Below are 27754 nucleotides of genomic sequence, written 5' to 3' on the forward strand. Positions count from 1 at the left end.
AATATCTCTTTCCAAATGTTGATTCAAACCCCTTCAAAATTTATTGTGGATTCTGGTTCTGCTGTTGTTTCTGCTAGGACAATCTTTGCATGAACAGCCCTATGAGTGAAAAAATATTCTTCTAATCTCCCCCACTGTTCTTTGATGTCCATACATTTGTGTCCAAAGATAATACTAGCTGAAGAAGGTAACTGCATGGGTAATTAGGGTCAGCCATAAATTTTGATCTTCATGGGTCAAATTTAATTCTTTTACTTTTCAAATTATTCATTTTACAGACCTCTTTTGAACCAATTTTCCTGGGAACATTAGAATGGATGTAATTAGTGATGCCAGCCAGGAGGGCCCACATTGATTCTGTGTCACTGGGCTAGATCAGTGGTGCCTTATTTCCTTTTTTTTCAGTAGGTATCAAAAATTGACTACTTCAGTTTAGCATATGCTGCCTGTTGACTATAAATGGACATAAAGATAGCCCAGACATGTTGAACATTGTGGAACAAAATCCTAAGTCATGTTGAGAAATTTCCTTCAAATGTTTATATTTCTCTATAATGCTCAATAACTGTTACTGTCTCCAATATGCTTATGATGCAAATGAGAAATATACCGCTTTTCAGTGTTTGCACAAGACTGTGAGGCCTTTGGCCTATTTTAGTAATCTTCTGAATGTCAACATTTTGTCTGTATAAAATTGAATTTTATACCATTTGCCACTTAAAGCTATATAACCCTCCAATAAGGTTAAGCACCTTCTCTTTCCTTCATTTCTTTTGTTACAGATGTCCTAAGTTAACCTCCTGTGGCTCTGAGGGTGGGTACTTACTTTCCAAACCAATACTAGACTTGCTTTCAGTCAACTGCTGATCTGGATTCAAGAATGGCTCAGTAGAAATTCTCATTGGAAAATTCACCACCATATGGAGTCATCTCACTTTTCATTGATCTCTCCATATGCTCAGAGATTGGGAACCTGGCATAATTGAACTTTCATCCTTATTGTTTGGCAATGCCATGTTGAAGGGCAATAGATCTTTTGATTGTCACATTTACTCCCATCCACTCTGTACCAACACATTTAGAAACATATAGATGTTTGGCACAATGCCAGAACTGCACACTCAGCACCACTGCGAGCTTCTAGATTGGTTAAAACACCCCAACTCATTTATAATATTACTGAGATGTGTCATTATGATTTCAGTAGAACTGGACCAATATACAATTACATTTACAAATATCAGCCATGATTGAATGGTGGAGCAGACTCGATGGGCCGAGTGGCTAACTCTGCTCCTATGTCTTATGGTCTTATGACATTTAACCGCATTGAGGGATCAGTAACTGAATGTAATAAACAAAATGAAACTATAATCATAAATTACTTTTTACCTTTACCTTAGATAAAAACCAAGCAAACATTTAAGACTGTAACAATTTTAGCTCAGTGAAGGTTTTGAGAGAAGCATGAATGCAAATTTTAGCCAAGTATTAACTGTGCAAAGAATTTGCCTTTAGTCTATTGAAAATTAATTCATAAACTTACAGTAGCTATGTCACTGAGGCATATAAAACTCTTTCAATTAATGTCACTCAAAAATAGGAAAAAGTCTGACAAAAGTGATGGACAGTGCATATCATACCAGCAGATATAAAGATGTGTTCTTTTGTATTTTTGTTCACATCGGCCCAGTTTTTACAGCTGTAACGATGGTGATCTGTGTTGATGACCATTATCCCTCTGAAACTAACAACTTTTGGAGTCTGCATATGTGCAATTAAATGTAGAAATCCAGAAGTTGCTGTCAGTAATTAAATGCTTCTCCCTGTTGAATTCCCCATTGACTGCAATCAAATAGGAACTAAGCAGAACCTATCTTTCACACTATTAGTCCGGCTGTAAAAACCCTTGGAAAAAATCACACCTTGTTGAATGAGGTGTAACTGGGTTGTTAATGAGACACCAAGTTCTTGATTACTGGTGAAGATCTTTACTACCTCTGAAAATAACTAACATCATATTGGGGGGATACCAAATTTCTCCATCATGATAAAATCACTTAGTTTTTCAAAAAAATAATTAAAAACTTTTTAAAAATGATATTTCAGCTTCAACCTTAATGCCACCTATATACAATCTTAATACCAATCATTCATTTCACTCTCTGTAAAATATAATTAGGAATAGTCACTGCATTTTGCCTTCTGGTTTACTAGCTAGTGAAAATACTGCAATATGATTGACTGCATACACTATTTAATGACATTGCTGTGGATGGATGCCTGAAGATCCCCTGATATGCCATCAGATTCAAACTGTTGCTGGGAAAGGGGAAATCCATGCCGCAGAGATCACTAGATTTCATCAATGTCAGCGGTGAGCACAATTGCCTCACCGCTGACTGCAAATCCCAGCCAGATGTTTATGGAATCATTTGAACCATTGAATTGGACATCATGATAGCACAGTGGTTAGCTCTGCTGCCTCACGGTGCCAGGAACCTGGGTTCAAGTCCGGCCTTGGGTGACTGTCTGTGTGGAGTTTGCACATTCTCCCCGTGCCTGCGTGGGTTTCCTCCGAGTGCTCCGGTTTCCTCCCACAATCCAAAGATGTGCAGGTTAGGTGAATTGGCCATGCTAAATTGCCCCTTAGTGTCCCAAGATGTGTAGGTTAGGGGGATTAGTGGGGTAAATGCATGGGGTCATGGGGACAGGGCCAGGGTAATATGCTCTGTTGGAGAGTCAGTGTAGACTCAATGGGCTGAATGGCCTCTTTCTGCACTGTAGGGTTTCTATGATTCGATGAATTAGATGCCTCTATCATAATTCTACAAGAATTCTGTGCTGTTGGTATTTTTAGATTCACAGCTTGAATTGGGTTTACAGTGTATGGTTGCTGGTGTACTAGCAAGCTATATCAGTAATATTACAGTAGAAAAGTTGTGATATCAATCACCACGGTAGTGATCTCAAAAAACATTGTCACACCAAAGCGGTCATTGAATATGGGGGTAAACTCAATGGCCAGAATGCGGGGCGGACCATGGAAAGGTCCGTTGACCTCGGGAAGCATTTTATGATTTTGGGATGAGCGAGGCCGGAAAATCCCGCCCATACACTCCCAGAGGGAAAGCATGCTTGGAGGAAGCGTAGTTCAGAGAATTGGCACTGACATCTTGCAGTATAATTATACATTGATTGCTATGATGGATAAGTAACCTCCTGCCATCTCCAAATGCCTTTGCAGGCACAGTGAATAAGAACAATCTCACTTCAGCTCAGGGGTGTGAGTTGAAATCTGATAAAGGCTGACGAGCTGCAAGTCTTTCTTCTGCTGGATGGTATGGTCCTAATTTCAGTTACCTTAACTTAGCTTCTAATGATCATATCAATCTGACTCTAATATGATACAAATGAACAGCCTTGTCAAAGGGCTGCCATAAAAATGGCATTGGCCCAGTCGGAGGCACTCTTGAATGACGTTGAATTAACACACATTATTGGAACAAAGTCGAGGAAGTTTATCCTGCACTCAACAATGCCATTCCTCATTTCGATATGCCTGTCCTTCAAACAGAGTGGCACCGCACTAATCACAAAGACTTTAGCAAGACCAAAACTTTGCTTAATGTTCCGGTAGTTTACCCTAACCCTACTGGAATCTTAATGATGCATCTCATTAATTTACTCACCGAAACAAAATTTTAAACCATAGGAAAATGAAGGATGCTAACTTTGGAAAATCACAGTGTAATATAAAAGTAATTTGGGTTCAACCTAACAGCTGGCAGATAACAGCAGACAGTATTGCATTTTTCACTCATCTGCAAAAAAAAATGCTTTAAGATCAAAGGTAATGCCGAATGTTTTTGATGTTGATTTTAATGCATATTTGCATATATAGAAATCTAATGCTTGTGTACATATATTTAATGCATGCATCATGCTATGCCTGTGCCTTATTACATACTAACATAATAGAACTGCACATGTCAGCTTTACAAAATCCGTTGTGTTAATCTGCAACTTGCCCTGTCTCATGAATGCATCTCTGCTTTGAGAAAGACAGCACTGTGGGATCATTTGATTGGGTTAATACAAAATTCTGTTCGCCATGGCTCACTATCAATTCAAGGCTCACTTCAAACACTTGAGCACAAAAATCTAGGCTGGCATCCCAGTGCAGCAGTGAGGGAGGGCTGTGCTGTTGGAGGTACCACCATTTGGATAAGAATTTTAATCGAGGTCCTGGTTGCCCTTCTCAGGGAGAATGTCATATGTTGCATGGCACTTTTTGAAGAAGGTCAGGAGAGTTCTCCTTGGGTCCGGGCCAACATTTCTCGACCAACATCATTAAAACAAATTATCCGCTCATTACCACATTGCTGTTTGTAAGATCTTGCGTGCAAATTGGCTGTCGCACAGCAGCAACACGACTTCGAAAGTACTTCATTGGTTGTAAAGTGCTTTGGGATGTCTTGAGATTGTGAATGGTGCTATATAAATGCAAGAGTTTCTTTGATTGAACAACTCCGATTTTTACACATCTTGTAAAATATTTCAAAATTCTAATGAAAAAGTCTAATTGTCTAGGTTAACATTATTCTTGGATTATTGAAGACAAAGAAAGATGACTGAGAGACTGTGTTAAATCAAGGATGTGCTGATGTTTCACTTTTACAGGGATTTTGATGTTGGTGATTCCATTGGGCAAAAAAATCCTGCAATGAATATTATTTTCAGATGTTAATATATAAACCTAATTAATCTTAGCAATATTATTGCATGAACACTTAACAAGCCAGTATCAGATTTGTCTTTCCAGATATTCGTTTCAATGGGTTGGCGCATCAGTTAAAATGGCAGAGAAGGAAATTCAGTACAAACGTGTTAAGGCTCCATTGCTACTCGTAATTTCCAGGCCACAGATTTTATTATGAGTCTATGATCTGATTTCAATACAGAAAAACAATGTGTTGAGTAAACAATGTTACTTAATACATGCCACACTCTGGGACACAATACATAACAGTGAATTACATGGTATTTACCACACTAAGTAAATATTACAATAATACAGGGTTTCCTCTGGGTGTTCTGTTTTCCTCCCACAGTCCAAAATTTGCAGGTTAGGTGGATTGGCCATGCTAAATTGTCCCTTAGTATCCCAAGATGTGTAGGTTAGGTGGATTAGCCATGGTAAATGCATGGGGCTACAGGGATAGGGTAGCCTGTCCTATCCCCCCCAAGCCTAAGGGGGATGCTTTTTCGAAAAGTCAGTGCAGACTCGATGGGCCGAATGGCCTCTTTCTGCATTGTAGGGATTCTATCGTTCTAATCAATAATAGTGTTTGTAATGTGGTACACTATTTTATATAGTACAGACTGAACTGTGTTACACAGTATATATCGCATTGTCTTACAAAGTACACATCATGCTGTTGGTTGGTATTAATCACTGTGCTACACAATATATGCCACACTGTATGACATAGGATTCACACACTATGTTACACAGTGCATATAAGGTATGTATCACTTTGCTTAACACCATACACCACACTTTGTAATACAATTTATAAACTGTGTTACACAATATTTAACACAATGTGTTGCACAGTTTTTAATGCACTATGTGTACATCATATGGATACCATGGCACATACTAACTACACTGTTGCATGGTATATTATCACACTGTGTTTCATGATGCAAAGTACACCAATTCATATGAAACTGTACCACAATTATATACATTTTGCGACAGAATATACTACAATATGTTGTAAGTACATCCCAGATTGCATTATATGATACAAAACATGCTGTGATGCATGATATCTACTATCTATCTACATTGCACAGTGCACACAACATTGTGCTTTTTCAGTTAACTGGGTGCTGAAATGCATGGAAACTGATCGCCATGCCTGAGAGTTTGCAAGTCAAATGACTGAGGGACACAGTAATTAGAGGCCATATTTGCTTCATGTGGTGTGCACATTTTATCTCCTTTTAGGATACACCCACTTGCTTAAGCCTAGCAGCATGGTGGCATGGTGGCACAGTGGTTAGCACTGCTACCTCACAGCGCCAGGGACCCGGGTTCAATTCTCGCCGTGGGTGACTGTATGGAGTTTGCATGTTTTCCCCGTGTCTGCGTGGGTTTCCTACAGGTGCTCTGGTTTACTCCCACAGTCAAAGAGTGCAAGTTAGGTCTATTGGAATTGCTAAAATTTCCCCTCAGTGTTCAACGATGTGTAGGTTAGGGAGATTAGCGGGGTATATATGTGGGGTTACGAGGATAGGGTATGGGGGGGATGCTCTGTTGGGAAATTGGTGCAGACTGTATGGGATGAATGGTTTCCTTCGAGCCCTGCTCCGCCATTAATTTTGATCATGGCTGATTATCGAATTCAATATCCTGATCCCCCCTTCCCCCCATATCCCTTGATCCCTTTAGCCCTAAGAGCTATATCTAATTTCTTCTTGAAATCAGACAACGTTTTGGCCTCAACTACTTTCTGAGGTAGTGAATTCCACAGATTCACCACCCTCTGGGTGAAGAAATTTCTCCTCACCTCAGTTCTAAAAGGTTTACCCCTTACCCTCAACTATGACCCCTAGTTCTGGACTCCAACACCATCGGGAACATTCTTTCTGAATCATCCTGTCTCACCCTGTTAGAATTTTATAAGTTTCTATGAGATCCCCTCTCACTCTTCTAAACTCTAGTGAATATAAAGTAAAGTTTATTTATTCATCACAAGTAGGCTTTCATTCACACTGCAATGAAGTTACTGTGAAAATCCCCTCAATGTCACACTCCGGTGCCTGTTCGGGTACACTGAGGGAGAATTTAACATGGCCAATCCACCTCACCTAATCTTAAGATCTCGCCGCTGTCAACTGGGTTTCCTGTTTGATGCATCCCCTACCACTGGGAAATCCATGGTGGGAATGTCTGGAAAAGTCTGTCTTTGCCCCAAATTACTTAATACCTTTGGTTAACAAAAATCTATCAATCTTAGGTTGAAAATTAACAATTGATGGAGCATTATTGCTGTTTGCAGAAGAGAGTTCACCCATTGGCTGAAATTCTCCATCCTCGTTCGTGGCTGGGATTTTCCAGTGCCACTCAAAGTGAATGAAGTTTTGGCTGGAACACCAAATTTTCCATTCTCGCTCACAACGGGTCTCACCACAGGCGAGACTGGAGAATCCCGCCAATTGCGTGTAGAAGCGGTTCCCAATTTGGCTCCTAAAAGGTCTGGTTCTAATTTGTAAATTATGCCTCCTAGTCCTAAAGTCCTTGACCAGGGGAAACAGTCTGTCTACCCTCTCTGCTCCCTTTAATATCCTCAAAATGTTGATCAAATCTTCCCTTAACCTTCTAAATTCTGAGGGAAACAAGCCTAGTTATAACTTAACTCTTCAATCATAGAGTCATAGAATCCTCTTCAAGTTCAATTATCATCTGGTTAAAGTAAATCTTTAGTGAACTTCATGATGTGTACAGGTATTTCTGGAGTACAACTAACTAAAAGTAGATCGCTTTATCAGCACAGATCATTTGCAAGTTTTTCACTGCATCTTCAGCTAAGTGCACCTTACTTATTAAAGTCATCTGCAGTTATGTAGGAGAGTTTCCACCCCCTGTTAAGATTCTCTAACACCAACCCAGTTCAACGAACCAGAGTAACTGGCCAGATCATCATCCTGAAGTATAGCAGACCTGCCTTACTCAAGTGTGCGATCACTGAGTCCCACCAGAGGCAATCAAGCAGGTTCCAAATTCCCAGTCCCAGTTACACCACCTTGGAACAAACTCAACTCAAATGAAACCCCACCAAATATCCCCCTTCGCACCAGGAACATAGCTGATAATGCAGAGTTGAGCTTATGCTTGCTGGAGAGTAGGCACCAGGAAACTACTTCTGAGTACCAGTAAAATGTGTGAATGCACTGCCACTAGTTTCCTCCTCATGGCACATTAGCCCCCCCATCAGGTGGAGCTGTGGTAGGGCTTCAGCAGCAACTGCTTTCCTCTCAGGGGCCTTTGGCTAAGATCAAGCATCATTGAATCAAGCCCAAAATGGGGTGCAATGCCTTATTTTATCAGCTTGGATCTTGTTTGTCTCCCTTGTGGGGACCATGAACCGGATTCAGTTGGAATTTGAATTTGTCTTTCAGAGCAAGCAAAGAATGGATTTGAGTTTGCCCAGTCCATTCTGAGCATTGGCTTTATAGCTTTAAGGATGGAGTATGAAATAAAAAAAAAACTGCTTGCCTCTCAGCAACCTAATCAAGGTAGACATTGAACCTTGGGTACATGTTTACATATTTGGCCTTTGGGTAATCCTTACCACAGCTGTCATCCCTAAGACTCAATGTTTCTTATCAGTTTTTTTTAATTCATGGGATGGCTCTCTAGCCTTTGATGTGTTGGGAAGATCTTAGTAAGACAGTTTCCAACATGGCAGTCTTTATGTTGCAGGTACTGAAGTATAAAGCCCTGGATCGTGTTCACTCATCAACTGTTAAACGCAGGTCCTCGTTTAAATGACTTTGGCATGAGCAGCACAGTGGCACAGTGGTTAGCACTGTTGCCTCACAGCGTCAAGGGTCCAGATTCAATTCTGACCTCAGGTGACTGTCTGTGTGGAGTGTGCACACTTTCCTTGTGTCTGCGTGAGTTTCCTCTGGGTGCTCTGGTTTCCTCCCACAGTCCAAAGATGTGCAGGTTAGATGGATAATCCATGCTAAATTGCCCCTTCGTGTCCCAAGATGAGTCAGTTAAGGGGATTGGTGGGGTACATATGTGGGGTTACAAGGATAGAGCCTGGGTGGGATGCTCTGTCAGAGAATCAGTGCAGACTCAATGGACCTTCTGTACTTTAGGGATTGTATGATTCTAGCTTTGCCAGGTAGCAAGTTTTTTGGCTTGACCCACACTTTCTTGCAACCATTACACTTTGTTCTCACAAATTCACCTGACACGTTCAAAAATCTTGCTCATAGATAGGAGGAAGCCTTTATCTTGCATGCCTTGGAAGTCTGGTACACAAGGGAAACTATTTGGACAAGTGTCACATATGCTACCAGCTTGATTGGTATCAAGACTTCGATGTCAAAAGATGACCAAGACCAGAACAATCTATCTTTCTAAGTGTGGTCTTGAAAAACTGCTCTAAAATTGGCATCCAAAAAATACCTCCAGAAGCTGGTATAATTGGGGCAAAGATGTGTGCTGTCTCCCAATCAATAATTTCAAGAACTTTCTTGAGCAGTACAGAGCTGTATCATTGCAGCTGAGGGCATTCAGGGCATTCATTCACTGATTAGGTCACTGTTCAGGATGGTGAATTTCAGGTATGTCTGTCAACAGGATAATAATCTGTGCAAAGTGCCACAATTGTTATAGAAATGATTGCTATTCCAAAGTGTTCCTTTATGACACCATGCAACACATCATTGATGAAGGTATCAGACAGAACAATGGACAACTTTATCTTGCTCCTCTTTTTGTAAGACAGGCTCAGGGAATCACTATCACTCCTCAAGTGGATCTTGGATTTGGAGCACACATCCTGAATAAAATTCAGTACCAGACCGTAGGATCATACCTCACAGCTTCTCCACGAGGGCAACGTGAAGCCAGTGGGTTAACTCCTTTACTAGATTGATGAATAGATCATAAGTGGCCATTCCACTGAAAGTTTTGTAATTTTGTAGAACACCACAACCTGACTCATGCATCCCTCATAAAAAAGGAGAGCGTTGTGTTCTTTTATGCTAATTTGTTGGTTCCAATTAATCCATTGAGGTTCCATGTAGCAGGTACTGTGTAACATGGAGAGGTAGGTCTTGTACAACTACACTGCGCTACACAATAAATATCATAGAGTGTCATTCCGTACATATCACACTAAGCTATGCATGTGCAACTGTGCCTCAGGGACATATGATTCTGGTATGTTTTAATTCAATATTTCTCAGAACATTAATTGTATTTGGTACAAGAGTGATTTTGCATTCTGATATCAAAGGGAATACATTCCTGCAGGACTCTTGAACATTGCGAATGTAATTAAAGTCATTTAGTTTTTTTTTAATAAGTTGAACAAGCCTTATATTAATGCACGCAATTTATTCAGCTAAGATGTGATTGATGTAAAGCAAATCCTTTGAACTGCAAGCATTCTCTATGAGCATTTCTTGTCTTCAGTGCCTTTCTGTGAAGTATTGGAAGATGAAAATGAGAACTCAAATGGTCGCAACTGATTTGGAAATTCAACAAAATTAGTGGCAAAAAAAACATTGAAAATATTGGATGTATTAATGTCATGTTTCTTGTCCCAACAGATTCTTGTATAATTGGAGATACTAATAATGTGCAGATTAAAAACTCAACATTTTGCATTTCTGCCTTTCCTAATGTCACCACGATGAATTACAGCAGGCCAATTAACAAAACCTTTGTCAGCGGAAGTGAAGAATATTTCAAGTAAGAGGGCAACTTAATGTGAATGTCATTTATTTTTAAACTGAGAAATATGGGGTAGAAAATTGAGGCAGGACAGTGAGGGAGGAAGGCTGAAGGACTAGCCGTCTGGGCTCCCGTCATAGGGTCTCTGAGTGGTTACCTTAACAACCACGTGGGCAGAAACCTGGGAAACAGCAGGCTGACGATGTTATTGTCGGCTGAGGAATGCCGAGTGGCAAAAGAAATGCTTAAGAAATGGGGGAAGGAGCAAGAATCGAACAAAGAGTGCAGATTGTTAAATATGCAAACTTCCTCCACAAAACAGTGATCATCTGACCGTTTTAATCCTGATTAGGAAATCTTTGATCTGCATATCCAATATCGTAAACTTTAAGAAGGAGATTAAAGAGATTTGGGATTTAATTCTATGCCAGTGACCCATATGCCTCCTATCTCCAGATTGATTCTTAATTGGTGAAATTTACATGAAAGTGTCAATTAAATCAAAGGATGTTCAAAACTGTAACAAAACTGAAAAGATAAACAATACAACCAAATGGCACTGTGGGCACAGTGGTTAGCGCTGTTGCCTCAGAGATCCAGGGACTTGGGTTCAATCCTGTCCTTGGGTGACTGCATGAAGGAGGCGGCACAGTGGTTAGCACCTCACAGCACCAGGACCCAGTTTCGATTCATGCAAAGCAGTTGATAGCAAACCCCTGAACATCTGTGCCAATTTTTACTTCTATTTGATGTAGATTAAAATAGGGACCATTGTGAAATAGTGCCCACTCACTATCACCCATGTTAGACTCTCACACAATGTCAAGATTTACCCTCTGTGTATTCATGTTTATTCAAGCAGCACTTTCATGATTGATACTGTTTCTTCACAGGTACTTTGTGTTAAAAATTTCTGCTGGGATTGAACATCCTGGGCAAATAAGGTGGGAGTTAGCAATGACACTGTTATTGGCCTGGATAATTGTTTATTTATCCCTGGCGAAAGGAATAAAATCATCGGGAAAGGTGGGTCTTGTTATACTCTCACTTAGCGCTCTGCTGTTTTGTAATTTTACTGCAGCGCTTGGCTCTATTTCTGGACTAGAAGTGAATGAATGGAATCTCCCCCTTTTACATGCAGGTTGTCTATTTCACGGCCACTTTCCCTTACGTTGTACTCGTCATTCTCCTGATCCGTGGGATTACACTGCCAGGTGCTGGAGATGGAATCTGGTACTTCATTACGCCTAATTGGGAAAAGCTTAAGGATGCTAAGGTGGGCAACTTATTCAAGATTACAAAATAGCAATGGTCAATTATAAAGAGTGTGGAGGGGGAAGGGGTGGGGGGTGTGGGGTTGGGAGTGGGGGGGTGGTGGGGTGGCAGGAGTGCATGGTTTCACGAGTGTTCAACAGATGAATTCCGATAAGCAAACCATCTTCATTCCTTTCAAAAACAGAAAAATGCTGGAAAATCTCAGCAAGTCTGACAGCATCTGAGGAGAGAGAATAGAGCCAATGTTTCGAGTCTAGATGACCCTTCAAGGATTATCTACACTCAAAGGGTTGGCTCTACTCTCTCTCCACAGCTGCTGTCAGACCTGCTGAGATTTTCCAGCATTTTTCTGTTTTTGTTTCAGATTCCAGCATCCGCAGTATTTTGCGTTCACCTTCTTTCCTTTGACCTGCACCCCTCACAGAACCTTGGAGTGCCGTAGATCTTGCTGTGGGAAGGTGCATTACAGTGACTCATCTTATTAATCAGAAAAAGGGACAGCTGTAAGGTAGCTTTTAAGCGGAGTTCAGATACAAATAATTCTGCTGCAAACAGGTAAAGGTAATGAGAAAGAAGAAATGCAGAAGAATCAATAGTTAAAAGAAAGTGACTTGATTACATTAGAATGAGTCTGTAATGTTTTCCATCTACAATACTATTATGATCATCACATAACATGCCTAAGTACATAGTGGGTAACAGTTGATTAACTTGTGACAAATTGCAGTGCCAGCCTCGAATGATTAGAAGTTCTCCCTTCATCCCATTGTCTTGACTCCTCACCCTGTCAATCTCTTCATACCTCACTGCTTGCTCTCACTTGTCTCCGATACCACTCTTGCAGCCTTTCATCATTGTGCCTCAGATGCCCCCTTAAGCCCATTGCAATACTTGAGAGTACCTTCCCCATCTCACAAACTTCCTAACCATCTTATACACCATCACCATCTCAAGGGGTCGGCAACAATTGCTAGCAATGTTCACGTCCCAAGAATGTTGTCTCTCCCTAAGGATGAAAGATTCAGGGAATATTTCTCAGGGCCAATTTATGCCTGTGTCTCTTGTGCCGTGGAATTGGATTAGTTGCCATTACTGCCAACAGACTGATCTCCAAAAAGAAGAAAGCCGAGGTCATTTTGCCTCCCAGATTTTCCGGCCGCGCTTGCCCCAAAACAGAAATGTCCCGCCCGAGGTCAATGGCCCTTTGCATGGACGGCTCCGCCCCCCACCCCTCCCAATACCTACTACGATTCCTATGGCAGGTGAGATGTGAAAGTTCCCCCTGACTCTGACCCGTTAAAATGAGGGTAAGATGGAGCATCAACGTTTTATATAAAGCTGAAATTGCAACTAAAAAGAGAACTCGGTGACAGACCATTGACTTAGATTGCTTCTGTTTCCATTATATAAGAATGAGAACAGATTTCCATCTTTGAGGCTGTAAATCCTGCCCCACTTTGCTTTGTCTAATATATGATGATTGAACATGTGTAGATCTATGGCACTACATGTATGTGTGTGTCCCTGTGTGACACCATTTGTTTGTCATTAGACACTTGCATATATGTGCATATATGTGCCAGTGAAGGCATTATTATCTTTGTGCGTGCATGCATGGCCATGTGCCACTCTATATTTGCATGGCTCTGAGTGTGTCACAATGCACTTAAGGCTCATGAATATCATGATATACGCAGGTAACTGTCACTATATGTGTGGCTGTTTGCATATTACTATGGAACTAGTTATGTGAATATGTGTTTCTAGTGTTAGGTATCACTCAAGAGATGTTACATGCCTGGAGAATGATGTGTTTCCATCCATTAAAATGTAAATTGCACCAAATGCATGCACAATTCCCTGATGTGTATCGAGAGTCCCTGCTGACAGTACACATTCAGAAGACTGTGATTATAAGATCATGTGCATGTGCGCCACAAAGAGATTCGAGTAGTAACAGTTGCCTGAAACCCTTTAACCTCATTGCCACATCATTTTTTAAATTCATTATGGGATGTGGGTATCACTGACATGGCATTTATTACCCATATTGAATTGCCCTTGAGAAGCTAGTGGTGAGCCACCTTCTCGGACAGCTATAGTTCATGTGATGAAGGTACTCCCACTGTAACGTTAAGAAGGGAGTTCCAGGATTTTGATCCGCGATGATGAGGAATGACAAGTCGGGATCATCTGTGACTTGGAGGGGAACTTGCAGGCGGTGGTGTTTCCTTGCATCTGCTGCCTAGTCCTAGTTAGGAGAGGTCACAGCTCTGGGAGATGCCTTCGAAGCATTCTTGACAAATTACTGTGATACACCCTGTAGAATGGTACACACTGCTGCCACTGTGTGTCGGTAGTGGAGGGATTGAATGTTTAAGATGGTGGCTGGGGTGCCAGTCAAGTGGGCTGTTTGGTCTTGGATAGTGTACAGTTTCTTGAGTGTTGTTGGAGCTGCATTTGTCCAGGCAAGTGGAGAGCATTCATTCACACTCCTGATTTATGCCTTGTGAATGGGTGGGTAGATTTTGAGGAGTCAGAAGATGAGCTGGTCACTGCAGAATACCCAACTTCTGGCTTGTTCTGGTCGCCCCAATATTTATGTGGCTGGTCCAATTAAGTTTTGGCCAAGTTTGGCACCAGGTTGTTGATGGTGAGCGATTAGATGGCGGTAATTCCGTTGAGTGTGAATGGGAAATGGATGGACTAATCTCTAATTGGAGACAGTCATTGCCTAGCACTTCTGTGGCTTGAATGTTATTTGCTTCCCATCGGTCAAAGTCAGTTTTTGCTGCATGTGGAGATGGGTTGCTGCATTATCTGAGAAATTGTGAATGGAACAGAAGAGAACCTGCATTCCAACATCCCCACTTATGACTTCTTAGTTGGAATGAAGTCCTTGTAGTATCAGGTATGGAGATCTGAGCCACCTCCATGTTCTCAGCACATTCCTGGTGTATCTGGCCAAACCCGCACACTACATAGGTGAAAGATTCATTTGTGTATTTAATTGGCAGCACTCAGGCAGTAAGAACTGTTTGGAATAGAAACCTCAAAGGAGGCTTATGATGGTGGAGCCAAGAGTTTGCTGTTATGGGCATCCAGATTTGTCACATCTTCCTGCATTTGCTTAACTATGCTTCCTCCAACATATATCACACTGGTATTATCTTATATGCCTGGTGTTGCCTTGTATCCCTGGTATTGGGTGGCACGGTGGCACAGTAGTTAGCACTGCTGCCTCACAGTGCCAGGGACCCGGGTTCAATTCCAGCTTTACATAGAACATAGAACATTACAGCGCAGTACAGCCCCATTGGCCCTCGATGTTGCGCCGACCAGTGGTACCAATCTAAAGCCCCTCTAATCTACACTATTCCAATATCATCCATATGTTTATCCAATAACCACTTGAACGCTCTCAACGTTGATGAGTCCACCACTGCTGCAGGCAGGGCATTCCACGCCCTTACTACTCTCTGAGTAAAGAACCTACCTCTAACATCTGTCTTATATCTCTCACCCCTCAATTTAAAGCTATGTCCCCTCGTGCTAGCCAACACCATCCGAGGAAAAAGGCTCTCACTATCCACCCTAGTGGGTCATCGTCTGTGTGCAGTTTGCACATTCTCCCCGTGACTGCGTGGGTTTCTTCCGGGTGCTCCGGTTTCCTCCCACCATCCAAAGATGTGCGGGTTAGGTGGATTGGCCATATAAATTGCCCCTTAGTGTCAGGGGGACCAATAGGGTAAACAAGTGGAGTTACAGGGATAGGGCCTGGGTGGGATTGTGGTCGGCACAGACTCGATGAGCCGAATGACGTCCTTCTGCACTGGAGGGATTCTAGGTTTTTATGATTCTATTCTATGATTATCTTGTATACCTGGTATTATCTTATAATTCTGGTGTTGTCTTGTATTTCTTACATTGCTTTGCATTTCCAATGCATACTTTTTTCTTTAGTTCTATTCTGAACTCAGCTAATCTCGGGTGTTGTAACTGGAAGATTCTTAGACACGCTGAGAGGATAGCGAGCACATCACGATGGGGCTGGGACAGACATCAGGGGTTAGGTTTTGGTGCTGGGATTTGGGGGTGGGAAAAGACGCGGACAGGCACAGACTTTACCATCACCAACTGATTCCCTCTCGGGGTCTCACGGCCATTTCTCTGGAGAGCCGGACTGGTTGGGATATGGCTACCTGCCTGCAAGTGGTGGGTAGGCTGATAAGATAACTAAGAGGCCAGTTAAGGCCAGTGATACAAGGATAAGTGGAATTTTCAGGTCAACCTGTGGGCAGCATATGGCACTGAGATCACTGCAGCTACCTGGAGTTGGCTCTTGGTGGGAAGCATTTCGGGGACAGGAGGGGTCCATTAGTAAGTGGGAGGGCTGGCCTGCACTCCAGGATCACCCTCCTCCCTTCCTGCAGCCTCCATACCTAAATAACCACAGCTTCATCCACAAAATGCCACACAGAGAAGTTTACCTTCCACAGAAACTTAAGCAAAGAATAAGAAGCGCTAAAAGGGGTAATGAATAAGCATTGGCCAGCAGGATTAAGGAAAATTCCAAGGCTTTTTATACATATATAAAGAGCAAGAGGGTAGCCAGGGAGAGGGTTGGCCCACTCAAGGGAGGGAATCTATGCGTGGAGCCAGAGGAAATGGGCGAGGTATTAAATGAACACTTTGCGTCAGTATTCACCAAAGAGAAGGACTTGGTGGATGATGAGTCTGGGAAAGGATGTGTAGATAGTTTGAGTCATGTTGAGATCAGAAAGGAGGAGGTATCGGGGTTCTTGAGAAACATTAAGGTAGACATGTTCCCAGGGCCTGATGGGATATACCCCAGAATACTGAGAGAGGCAAGGGAGGAAATTGCTGGGGCCTTGAGAGAAATCTTTGTATCCTCACCGGCTACATGGGAGGTCATGATGTGGAGATGCCGGCGTTGAACTGGGGTAAACACAGTAAGAAGTCTCACAACACCAGGTTAAAGTCCAACACGTTTATTTGGTAGCCAAAGCCACTAGCTTTCGGAGTGCTGCTCCTTCGTCAGGTAAGAATACTTAACTGAGGAAGGAGCAGCGCTCCGAAAGCTAGTGGCTTTTGCTACCAAATAAACCTGTTGGACTTTAACCTGGTGTTGTGAGACTTCTTACGGTACAGGGGAGGTCCCAGAGGATTGGAGAATAGCCAATGTCATTCCTTTGTTTAATCCAGGTAATTACAGGCTGGTGAGCCTTACATCAGTGGTAGGGAAATTATTGGAGAGGATTCTTTGAGACAGGATTTATTCCCACTTGGAAATAAGTGGACGTATTAGTGAGAGGCAACATGGTTTTGTGAAGGAGAGGTCGGGTCTCACGAACTTGATTGAGTTTTTCGAGGAAGTGACGAAGAGGATTGATGAGGGTAGGGCAGTGGATGTTGTCTACATGGACTTCAGTAAGGCCTTTGACAAGGTCCCTCATGGCAGACTGGTGCAGAAGGTGAAGTCACATGGGATCAGAGGTAAGCTGGATACAAAACTGGCTCAGTCAAAGAAGACAGAAGGTAGCAGTGGATGGGTGCATTTCTGAATGGAGGGCTGTGACAAGTGGTGTTCCTCAGGGATCAGTGCTGGGACCTTTGCTGTTTGTAATATATATAAATGATTTGGAGGAAAATGTAACTGGCTTGATCAGTAACCTTGCGGATGACACAAAGATTGGTGGTTTTGCGGATAGCGATGAGGACCATCAGAGGATACAGCAGGATATCGATCAGTTGGAGACTTGGGCAGAGAGATGGTAGATGGAGTTTAATCCAGACAAATGTGAGGTAATGCATTTTGGAAGGTCTAATACAGATAGGAAATATACAATAAATGGCAGAACCCTTAAGAGTATTGATAGGCAAAGGGATCTGGGTGTACAGGTACACAGGTCACTGAAAGTGGCATTACAGGTGGAGAAGGTAGTCAAGAAGGCATATAAGAACATAAGAACATAAGAAATAGGAGCAGGAGTAGGCCATCTAGCCCCTCGAGCCTGCCCCGCCATTCAATAAGATCATGGCTGATCTGACGTGGATCAGTACCACTTACCCGCCTGATCCCCATAACCCTTAATTCCCTTACCGATCAGGAATCCATCCATCTGCGCTTTAAACGTATTCAGCGAGGTAGCCTCCACCACCTCAGTGGGCAGAGAATTCCAGAGATTCACCACCCTCTGGGAGAAGAGGTTCCTCCTCAACTCTGTCTTAAACCGACCCCCCTTTATTTTGAGGTTGTGTCCTCTAGTTTTAACTTCCTTACTAAGTGGAAAGAATCTCTCCGCCTCCACCCTATCCAGCCCCCGCATTATCTTATAAGTCTCCATAAGATCCCCCCTCATCCTTCTAAACTCCAACGAGTACAAACCCAATCTCCTCAGCCTCTCCTCATAATCCAAACCCCTCATCTCCGGTATCAACCTGGTGAACCTTCTCTGCACTCCCTCCAATGCCAATATATCCTTCCTCATATAAGGGGACCAATACTGCACACAGTATTCCAGCTGCGGCCTCACCAATGCCCTGTACAGGTGCATCAAGACATCCCTGCTTTTATATTCTATCCCCCTCGCAATATAGGCCAACATCCCATTTGCCTTCTTGATCACCTGTTGTACCTGCAGACTGGGCTTTTGCATCTCATGCACAAGGACCCCCAGGTCCCTTTGCACGGTAGCATGTTTTAATTTGTTTCCATTGAGATAGTAATCCCATTTGTTATCATTTCCTCCAAAGTGTATAACCTCGCATTTATCAACGTTATACTCCATTTGCCATATACTCGCCCACTCACTCAGCCTGTCCAAATCTCTCTGCAGATCTTCTCCGTCTTCCACACGATTCACTTTTCCACTTATCTTTGTGTCGTCTGCAAACTTCGTTACCCTACACTCCGTCCCCTCCTCCAGATCATCTATATAAATGGTAAATAGTTGCGGCCCGAGTACCGATCCCTGCGGCACGCCACTAGTTACCTTCCTCCAACCGGAAAAACACCCATTTATTCCGACTCTTTGCTTCCTGTCGGATAGCCAGTCCCCAATCCACTTTAACACACTACCCCCAACTCCGTGTGCCCTAATCTTCTTCAGCAGCCTATTATGGGGCACCTTATCAAACGCCTTTTGGAAATCCAAAAACACCGCATCCACCGGTTCTCCTCCATCAACCGCCCTAGTCACATCTTCATAAAAATCCAACATGTTCGTCAAGCACGACTTTCCCCTCATGAATCCATGCTGCGTTTGATTGATCGAACCATTTCTATCCAGATGCCCTGCTATCTCCTCTTTAATAATGGATTCCAGCATTTTCCCTACTACAGACGTTAAGCTGACCGGCCTATAGTTACCCGCCTTTTGTCTCCTTCCTTTTTTAAACAGCGGCGTAACATTAGCCGTTTTCCAATCAACCGGCACTACCCCAGAATGCAACGAGTTTTGATAAATAATCACTAACGCATCCACTATTACCTCTGACATTTCTTTCAATACCCTGGGATGCATTCCATCCGGACCCGGGGACTTGTCCACCTTCAGTCCCATTAGTCTACCCAGCACTGCCTCTCTGGTAACATTAATTGTATTAAGTATTTCTCCTGCTGCCAACCCTCTATCGTTAATATTTGGCAAACTATTTGTGTCCTCCACCGTGAAGACCGACACAAAAAACTTATTTAAAGACTCAGCCATATCCTCATTTCCCACTATTAACTCCCCCCTCTTGTCCTCCAAGGGTCCAACATTCACTCTAGCCACTCTATTCCTTTTTATATATTTATAAAAACTTTTACTATCATTTTTTATATTAATTGCCAGCCTAGCTTCATAGTCTATCCTTCCTTTCTTTATCGCTTTCTTAGTCTCTCTTTGTTGTTTCTTAAATTTTTCCCAATCACTTGTTTCTCCACTATTTTTGGCCACTCTGTACGCAGCTGTTTTTATTTTAATACTATCCTTTATTTCCTTTGTTATCCACGGCTGGTTCTCCCTTTTCTTACAATCCTTGTTTTTTGCTGGAATATATTTTTGCTGAGAACTGAAAAGGATCTCCTTAAAAATCCTCCACTGTTCCTCAGCTATCCTACCTGCCAGCCTGCTCTCCCAGTCTACCTTAGCCAATTCATCCCTCATCCTATCATATTTCCCTCTGTTCAAACAGAGGACACTGGTTTGGGACCGAACTTTCTCCTCTTCCATCTGAATCAGAAATTCGACCATATTGTGGTCACTAGACCCAAGAGGGTCCTTCACAATAAGTTCCTTAATTCTACCTACCTCGTTACACAATACCAGATCCAAAATAGCTCGTTCCCTCGTCGGTTCCGTAACATGCTGTTCAAGGAAACTATCCCGACAGCATTCTAAGAACTCTTCCTCCATTCCACCCTTACCGACTTGAGTCTGCCAGTCAATGTGCATGTTGAAGTCCCCCATGATTATTGCCGTTCCGTTTTTACACGCATCCCTTATCTGCTTGTTTATAGCCCTCCCTACCTCAACATTATTATTTGGGGGCCTATATACCACACCTACTAGTGTCTTTCTCCCTCTACTATTCCTCATCTCTACCCATAATGATTCCACGTTTTGTTCCTCAGAGCCTATGTCATCCCTCAGTACTACCCTGATATTATCTCTTATTAATAGCGCGACCCCACCACCTTTTCCTTCCTGTCTATTCTTCCTAAACGCCTGATACCCCTGGATATTCATCTCCCAGTCCTGGTCACCTTTCAGCCACGTTTCTGTAATGGCCACTAGATCGTACCCACTTGTGCTGATTTGCACCATCAACTCATTTACCTTGTTCCGAATGCTTCGTGCATTCAGGCAAAGTGTCCTTATTCCAGCTTTTATCTGGACCCGCTTTGATGAGTCGCGAACACCCTCTCCCTCTACTCCCTTATCTAAATTACCGCCTTCATTCACTTGCACCCTCTCCTCTACCATTAATTTTGTAATTCCCCTTACCCCTGCATCCTCCCCCCCATCAATTAGTTCCTTGACCCTAGTCAACTCTTCTAGCTCCCCTCCCCCCAACCTATCTAGTTTAAATTCTCCCCAGTAGCCTTAGCCAACCTACCGGCCAGGATATTGGTCCCCTTGTGATTCAAGTTCCACCCGTTTTTTGTATACAGATCACCCCTGCCCCTAAAGAGGTCCCAATGGTCCAGGAACCTGAATCCCTGCCCCCTGCACCAGTCCCTCAGCCACACATTCATCTTCCACCTCACTCCATTCCTGCCCTCACCTTCCCGTGGCACAGGCAGTAATCCTGAGATTACTACCTTTGCTTTCCTCTTTCTCAGCTGTCTCCCTAATTCCCTGTACTCCCTTTTCATGACCCCTTCTCCCTTCCTACCCACATCAGCGGTACCAATATGTACCGCTACCTCAGGCTCCTCTCCCTCCCACCTCAGGATTTCCGGGACGCGACTAGCGACATCCTGGATCCTGGCCCCAGGGAGGCAGACCACCATGCGAGAATCCTGCCTACCTCCGCAGAAACGCCTGTCTGTCCCCTTCACCATCGAGTCCCTGATTAATACTGCCTTCCTCCTCTTTTCCTTAGCCCTCTGAGTTACAGGGCTGGACTCCACTGCGGAGACACGGCCACTGCTGCTTCCCCCAGGCGGGCTGTCCCCCCCAGCAGTACTCAAGCAGGAGTACTTGTTGTGCAGGGGCAAATCCACTGGGGTGCTCTCAACCACCCTAGCCTTACCCTTCCTGGCCGTCACCCACTTGGCCTCCTCCCGTGGCCCTGGTGTGACCACCTGATGATAGCTCTTGTCTATCACCTCCTCATTCTCCCTCATCAGCCTAAGATCCTCGAGCTGCAGTTCCAGCTCCCTAACACGGTCCCTCAGGAACCGCAGCTCGACGCACCCCTCACAGATGTGGATGTCCGGGAGGCCAGATGCCTCCAGGACCTCCCACATCCTACACTGGGAATAACACACTGGTTTCACACTCATACTGGACACTTTATGTCAAGTTAGACAGTGAAAAGTTAATAAGAATGTAAGGAAACAAAAACTCACCCCTGCTCGTCCAAGCCCTGTGAGCCAAAGCCCTGACAGCTCACTCAACTTCCCACTCACTCTGCTGCCCGCTGTATACTTTGGTGCACTTTTAAACCTTCCAAAAACTTCCCCAGGCCTCTCCTGGCCCTACTTCCGGTTTTGAAAAAAACCTCCGATTTTAAACCCAAAATTAACTGAAAAAATAAATAATTAATTAAAGTCAGAAAACCAACTCTCTTACCCTCAGCCTGCTCCTGGGAACAATGAAGCTGAACCTCCAAGGTAAGCCCTTTTTAAACCCTCCAAAAACTTCCCCAGGCCTCTCCTGGCCCTACTTCCGGTTTTGAAAAAAACCTCCGATTTTAAACCCAAAATTAACTGAAAAAATAAATAATTAATTAAAGTCAGAAAACCAACTCTCTTACCCTCAGCCTGCTCCTGGGAACAATGGCATGCTTGTCTTCATCGGCTGGGGTATTGAGTTTAAAAATTGGCAAGTCATGTTGCAGCTTTATAGAACCTTAGTTAGGCCGCACTTGGAATATAGTGTTCAATTCTGGTCGCCACACTACCAGAAGGATGTGGAGGCTTTGGAGAGGGTACAGAAAAGATTTACCAGGATGTTGCCTGGTATGGAGGGCATTAGCTATGAGGAGAGGTTGGAGAAACTTGGTTTGTTCTCACTGGAGTGACGGAGGTTGAGGGGAGACCTGATAGAAGTCTACAAGATTATGAGAGGCATGGACCGAGTGGATAGTCAGAAGCTTTTTCCCAGGATGGAAGAGTCAATTACGAGGGGGCATAGGTTTAAAGTGTGAGGGCAAGGTTTAAATGAGATGTACAAAGCAGATATTTTACACAGAGAGTAGTGGGTGCCTGGAACTCGTTGCCGGGGGAGGTAGTCACTTTTAAGGGGCATCTTAACAAGTACATGAATAGAATGAGAATAGAGGGATATGGTCCCCGGTACAGTAGGGAGTTTTAGTTAAGTCGGGAAGCATGGTTGGTGCAGGTTTGGAAGGCCGAAGCGCCTGTTCCTGTGCTGGAATGTTCTTTGTTCTTTGTTCTTAGTGGTGGTTCAGCAGTTATGACCATTCTTTCTATAAATGTTTGTTAAAAATAATAGGAGGCATCCTCTTTCCCACTTATCTGCAACTGCAGGCAAGTCTCCTTTGATCCTGTAAGGCCTCTTTTTTCTATTCATTTATAGGACATGGGCATTGCTGGCTGGCCAACATTTATTGCCCATCCCTCGTTGCCCGAGGGCAGTTGAGAGTCAACCACATTGTTGTTGCTCTGGAGTCACCTGTAGGTCAGACCAGGACGGCACATTTCTTTCACTAAAGGGCATTAGTGAACCAGATGGGATTTTCTGATGATCGACAATGGTTTTATGGTCATGGATAGATTCTTAATTCGAAATATTTTTTATTGAATTCAAATTCCACCATCTGTCATGGCAGGATTTGAACCCGGGTGCCCAGAGCATCAGCTGAGTTTCTGGATTAATGGTCTAGTGACAATACCACTAGGCCATCGCTTCCCCCTGCAGCTTTAAGACTCCAACCCATCATCTTTAATTGGATAGAGAGCCCAACCTCTGGTTCTGACCCTTTCAAATTACTGTTTGGTTGACTGTTGCAAACACGGCGTGGAATCTGGACCCAGATTTGGTCCCAAAATCAGTTCTCAACACGAAATGAAAAATCCAAGCCCCCTGTGGATTTGGTCAATATGACGCTTTTTCATTTTAAAATGAGTCCCCTTCAGTGAGATGTTGGCACTGGTGCTCTCCCCCTGAGTGGCACAGTGGTTAGCCCTGCTGCCTCACAGCGCCAGGGACTCGGGTTCGATTCCCGGCTTGGGTCACTCCTGTGTGGAGTTTGCACGTTCTCCCCATGTCTGCATGGGGGTGCTCCGGTATCCTCCCACAGTCCAAAGATATGCGGGTTCGGTGGATTGGCCATGCTAAATTGCCCCTTCGTGTCAGGGGGAACTGGATAGGGTAAATGCCTGGAGTTCTGGGGATAGGGCCAGGGTGGGATTGTGGTCGGTGCAGACTCGATGGGCCGAATGGACTCCTTCTGCACTGTGGGATTCGATGATTCTTTCTATTTAAATGCTGTACAACCTGTCAGAGGTTAAAACATAGACTTTGCAAAATGAGATACTGCACTTGGGAGCAAGTCACCACACGGGGGCAGCCTCAAATAAGCCTGAGCTTTCACTAACCGCTGAGCCTGATTGCTTCTGAAAATTACCACACATTTAAATTAAATTTAGTTTTTTTGTTTTGTTTCAAACCGGGAATATAATGTGCGTTTCACAAATCAAATATTTTCTTTTGAGAGGAAATTAAAACCTTGCTGAAGAAATGAAAAGGTAATTAGGAGAAAAATACAGAATGTTACATTAGCAAAAGATATTAGAATCTTATGGCATCTGTTTTAACTTTAGGAGGGATTGCAATTAATCAATCTCCTCCTGTTCCTCACTGACAGCACAGCAGCAATAGGTTTTTAAATTGGATAGAATAAAATTAGTACAAAATGCTCTTCACTCGCAATGTAAAACAGCACTCAGCAACCTTTTAATATTTAATTTTCCAAGTGCAGAGTTATGTGCCGCCATGAGGCATAAGCAAAAAATAATAGTGGCTTTACTGAGGAGATCAGTTGGAAAACAAAGCGATCTACGCAAGAGGCAAGAAGTGATGGCTGAGGGACCTTATGTTAGCTTCTTTCACACAGTTTATCTGTCCTTTTATTTGGGTTGGAATGGTTCTTTTTCTTTTAAAAATGGATTACCTCCAATACTTCATCATCTTCAGAATATGTTTAGTGCCAGTAATGGCAACAAAATTACACCGGATAATCACTTATCAGAATGATACGTCACATTCCAGTAACACCAAAATATTTCCATCAGGGGGATTTTTGCTCCGAATTTGTAAATATATCTGTTTCCAAGCATTAATGGGTTTATAAAATCCCTCCAGTGCAGGAGGCCATTCAGCGCATTGAGTCTGCACTGAGTCTTGCGCAGGTTTACCCTGTAACCCCACATATTTACCCCACTAATCCCCCTATATCTTGGGACACCAAGTGGCAAGTTAGCACAGGCAATCCACCTAACCTGCACATCTTTGGAGTGTGGGAGGAAACCAGAGCACCTGGAGGAAACCCACGCTGACACAGGGAGAACGTGCAAACTTCACACAGTCACCCAAGGCTGGAACTGCACCCGAGTCCCTGACGCTGTGAGGCAGCTGTGCTAACCACTGTGTCACTGTGCTGCCCCATAATTCTCAATGACTTGTTCCTATTTATTTTCCACATTAAGAGTTGTAATTATACTCCTTCTGGTTGAACGTTATGGTCCAGCACCCCAAAGCCAAAGCTCACACACCAGAGGCTGCACACGCTGTCATTCCTTCCTTTGACATTCCACTTTTCCTAATGGCCTTGTGGAATTTCTCAAAATCTAATCCGTTGGCTGCTGATCGCAAACTTTTGCCGAATATTTCTTTACGTGGCTCAGTGTTGAGTTCTCTCTGATATTACCGTGTGAAGCACTCTTGGGACATTTTATTACATTAAAGATATTCAAGTTGTTGTAATGGAATTTTTTTTTAAAAACTGCAGTGATATCTCTATCTGCTCCAACAGGTGTGGAAGGATGCTGCGACTCAGATTTTCTTTTCACTCTCTGCTGCCTGGGGAGGACTAATAACACTCTCCTCATACAACAAATTCCACAATAACATATACAGGTAAGCAAGGCGAGTCCATTCCTCCCTTCCCACTTTGTGGGTTGCAGTTTTTAAAATTAATTCATGGGATGCGGATGCCGCTGGCTGGCCGGCATTTATTGCCCATCTCTAGTTGCTTTTGAGAAGGTGGTGGTGAGCTGCCTTCGTCAACTGCCGCAGCCCTTGTGGTGTAGGTACAACCTAGGGAGGGAGTTCTCGGATTTTGACCCAGAGACAGTGAAGGAATGGCGATATATTTCCAAGTCAGGATGGTGTGTGGCTTGGAGGGGAACTTGCAGGTGGTGGCGTTCCCATGTATCTGCTGCCCCTTGTCCTTCTAGGTGTAGGTTTGGAAGGTGCTGCCTAAAGAACCTTGGTTAGTTCCTGCAGTGCATCTTGTAGATGGTACACATGGCTGCCACTGTGCATCTGTGGTGGAGGGATTGAATGTTTGTGAATGGGGTGCCAATCAAGTGAGTTACTTTGTGTTGGATGATATCAAGCTTCTTGAATGTTGTTGAAGCTTCACTCATCCAGTCATGTGGAGAGTATTCCATCACATTCCTGACTTATGTAGTTTTCAATAATAATTCTGCACTTGGGTGGTGATCTTCTTGTGACTGTTGCTTTGCTCTGCCTTCCTCTAGGGACACTCTGTTGGTCACGTGTTGCAACAGTGCCACAAGTGTTTTTGCCGGCTTTGTCATCTTCTCCGTCATTGGGTTCATGGCCAAGGAACTTAAAGTACCAATCACCGAGGTTGCAGATGAAGGTAATTTAAAAATGAAACATTGCGAGTATTTTAAAATAACTATTTACTTATTAGTCAATCTTTACCACTTCCTGAAGGCCGTCATTTATCTCCTGTTGGGGTTTAACATGCGTCAGTCACCGCTCCCCACCAGTATACAAGTGACCATTTGTTAGTGGTTATTGTGACAGAAAGCGTCAGCAACTAATGCATTGTGAGGGACACTGTGGCTTAATCCAATCCCATCCTTACCTCATATCCAATAATCATTATGCACACCAGCACAGACACGATGGGCCAAAGGGCCTCTTTCTGTGCTGTATAACTCTATGACAGCTACATATCCACATGAATACACATCTAACATCTGCCTACATACATCACAAGTGACAGGTAGGGTGGTATAGTTGTTACGAAACTGGACAAGTAATCCAGAGGTGCAAACTACGATCCCGAAACTGGGGGGCAGCATGCTGGTTAACACTGCTGCTTCACAGCGCCAGGCATCCGGGTTCAATTCCGGCCTTGGGTGACTATGTGGAGTTTGCACGTTCTCCCTGTGTCTGTGTGGATTTCCTCCGGGTGCTCCGCTTTCCTCCCACACTCCAAAGATGTGCAGGTTAGGCAGATTGGCCATGCTAAATTGACCATTAGTGTCAGGGGGACACGCAGGGTAAATAAGTGACATTATGGGGATAGGGCCTGGGTGGGACTGTTGTTGGTGCAGGCTCAATGGACCGAATGGCCTCCTTCTGCACTGTAAGGATTGTATTTGAAGTGTCTTGTATTTGTATTTGAAGTTCAAATGCCATCATGGTAGCTAGGGAATTTGAATCCAGTTAATTAAATTATTAATTTAAAAAGCTAGTGACCATGAAACGACCAGGTTATTGTCAAACCCCTTCTGCTTTATTCACAGAGTCATAGAACCCTACAGTGCAGAAGGAGGTCATTCGGCCCATCGAATCTGCACTGACTCTCTGTAAGAGCATCTTTCCCAGACCCACCCTATCCCGTAACCCCGCACATTCATCCCGCTAATTCCCCTCACCTACACATATTGGGACACTGAGGGGCAATTTAGCAAGGCCAAGCTACCTAACCTATGCATCTTTGGACTGTGGGAGGAAACCAGAGCACATCGAGGAAACCCACGCAGATACGGGGACAATGTGCAAACTCCACATGGACAGTGACCCAAGGCTGGAATTGAACCCGGGTTCCTGGTGCTGTGAGGCAGCAATACTAACCACTGTGGCACCGGGCCACCCATTCATGCCCCTAGGGAAGGATATCCACTACTTTTACCCAGTCAAGTTGATTTTTAACTCTCTCTGAAATGGTTTAGAAAATCATTCATTTGTCTCGAACTACTTCAGAAAAGTCAAATAAGAATAAGATTGGATGGGCCACATGGTATTG

At 43.5% G+C, this 27754-nt stretch overlaps 1 protein-coding gene across 3 annotated transcripts in view; it reads left to right on the top strand.

Moving 5' to 3' along the window:
- Positions 1–27754, top strand: part of slc6a5 (solute carrier family 6 member 5) — a 69115-nt gene that overhangs the window by 14684 nt on the left and 26677 nt on the right. For all 3 annotated transcript variants that reach the window (XM_078221319.1, XM_078221321.1, XM_078221320.1), the window contains 5 exons: positions 10366–10507; positions 11383–11515; positions 11631–11765; positions 25499–25602; positions 26229–26353. In XM_078221319.1, the coding sequence (XP_078077445.1) occupies positions 10366–10507; positions 11383–11515; positions 11631–11765; positions 25499–25602; positions 26229–26353 (639 nt within the window). The remainder of the gene's footprint in view (positions 1–10365; positions 10508–11382; positions 11516–11630; positions 11766–25498; positions 25603–26228; positions 26354–27754) is intronic.

This window comes from Mustelus asterias, chromosome 9 (genome assembly GCF_964213995.1).
Source record: "Mustelus asterias chromosome 9, sMusAst1.hap1.1, whole genome shotgun sequence".
In the NCBI taxonomy this organism is placed as follows: domain Eukaryota; kingdom Metazoa; phylum Chordata; class Chondrichthyes; order Carcharhiniformes; family Triakidae; genus Mustelus; species Mustelus asterias.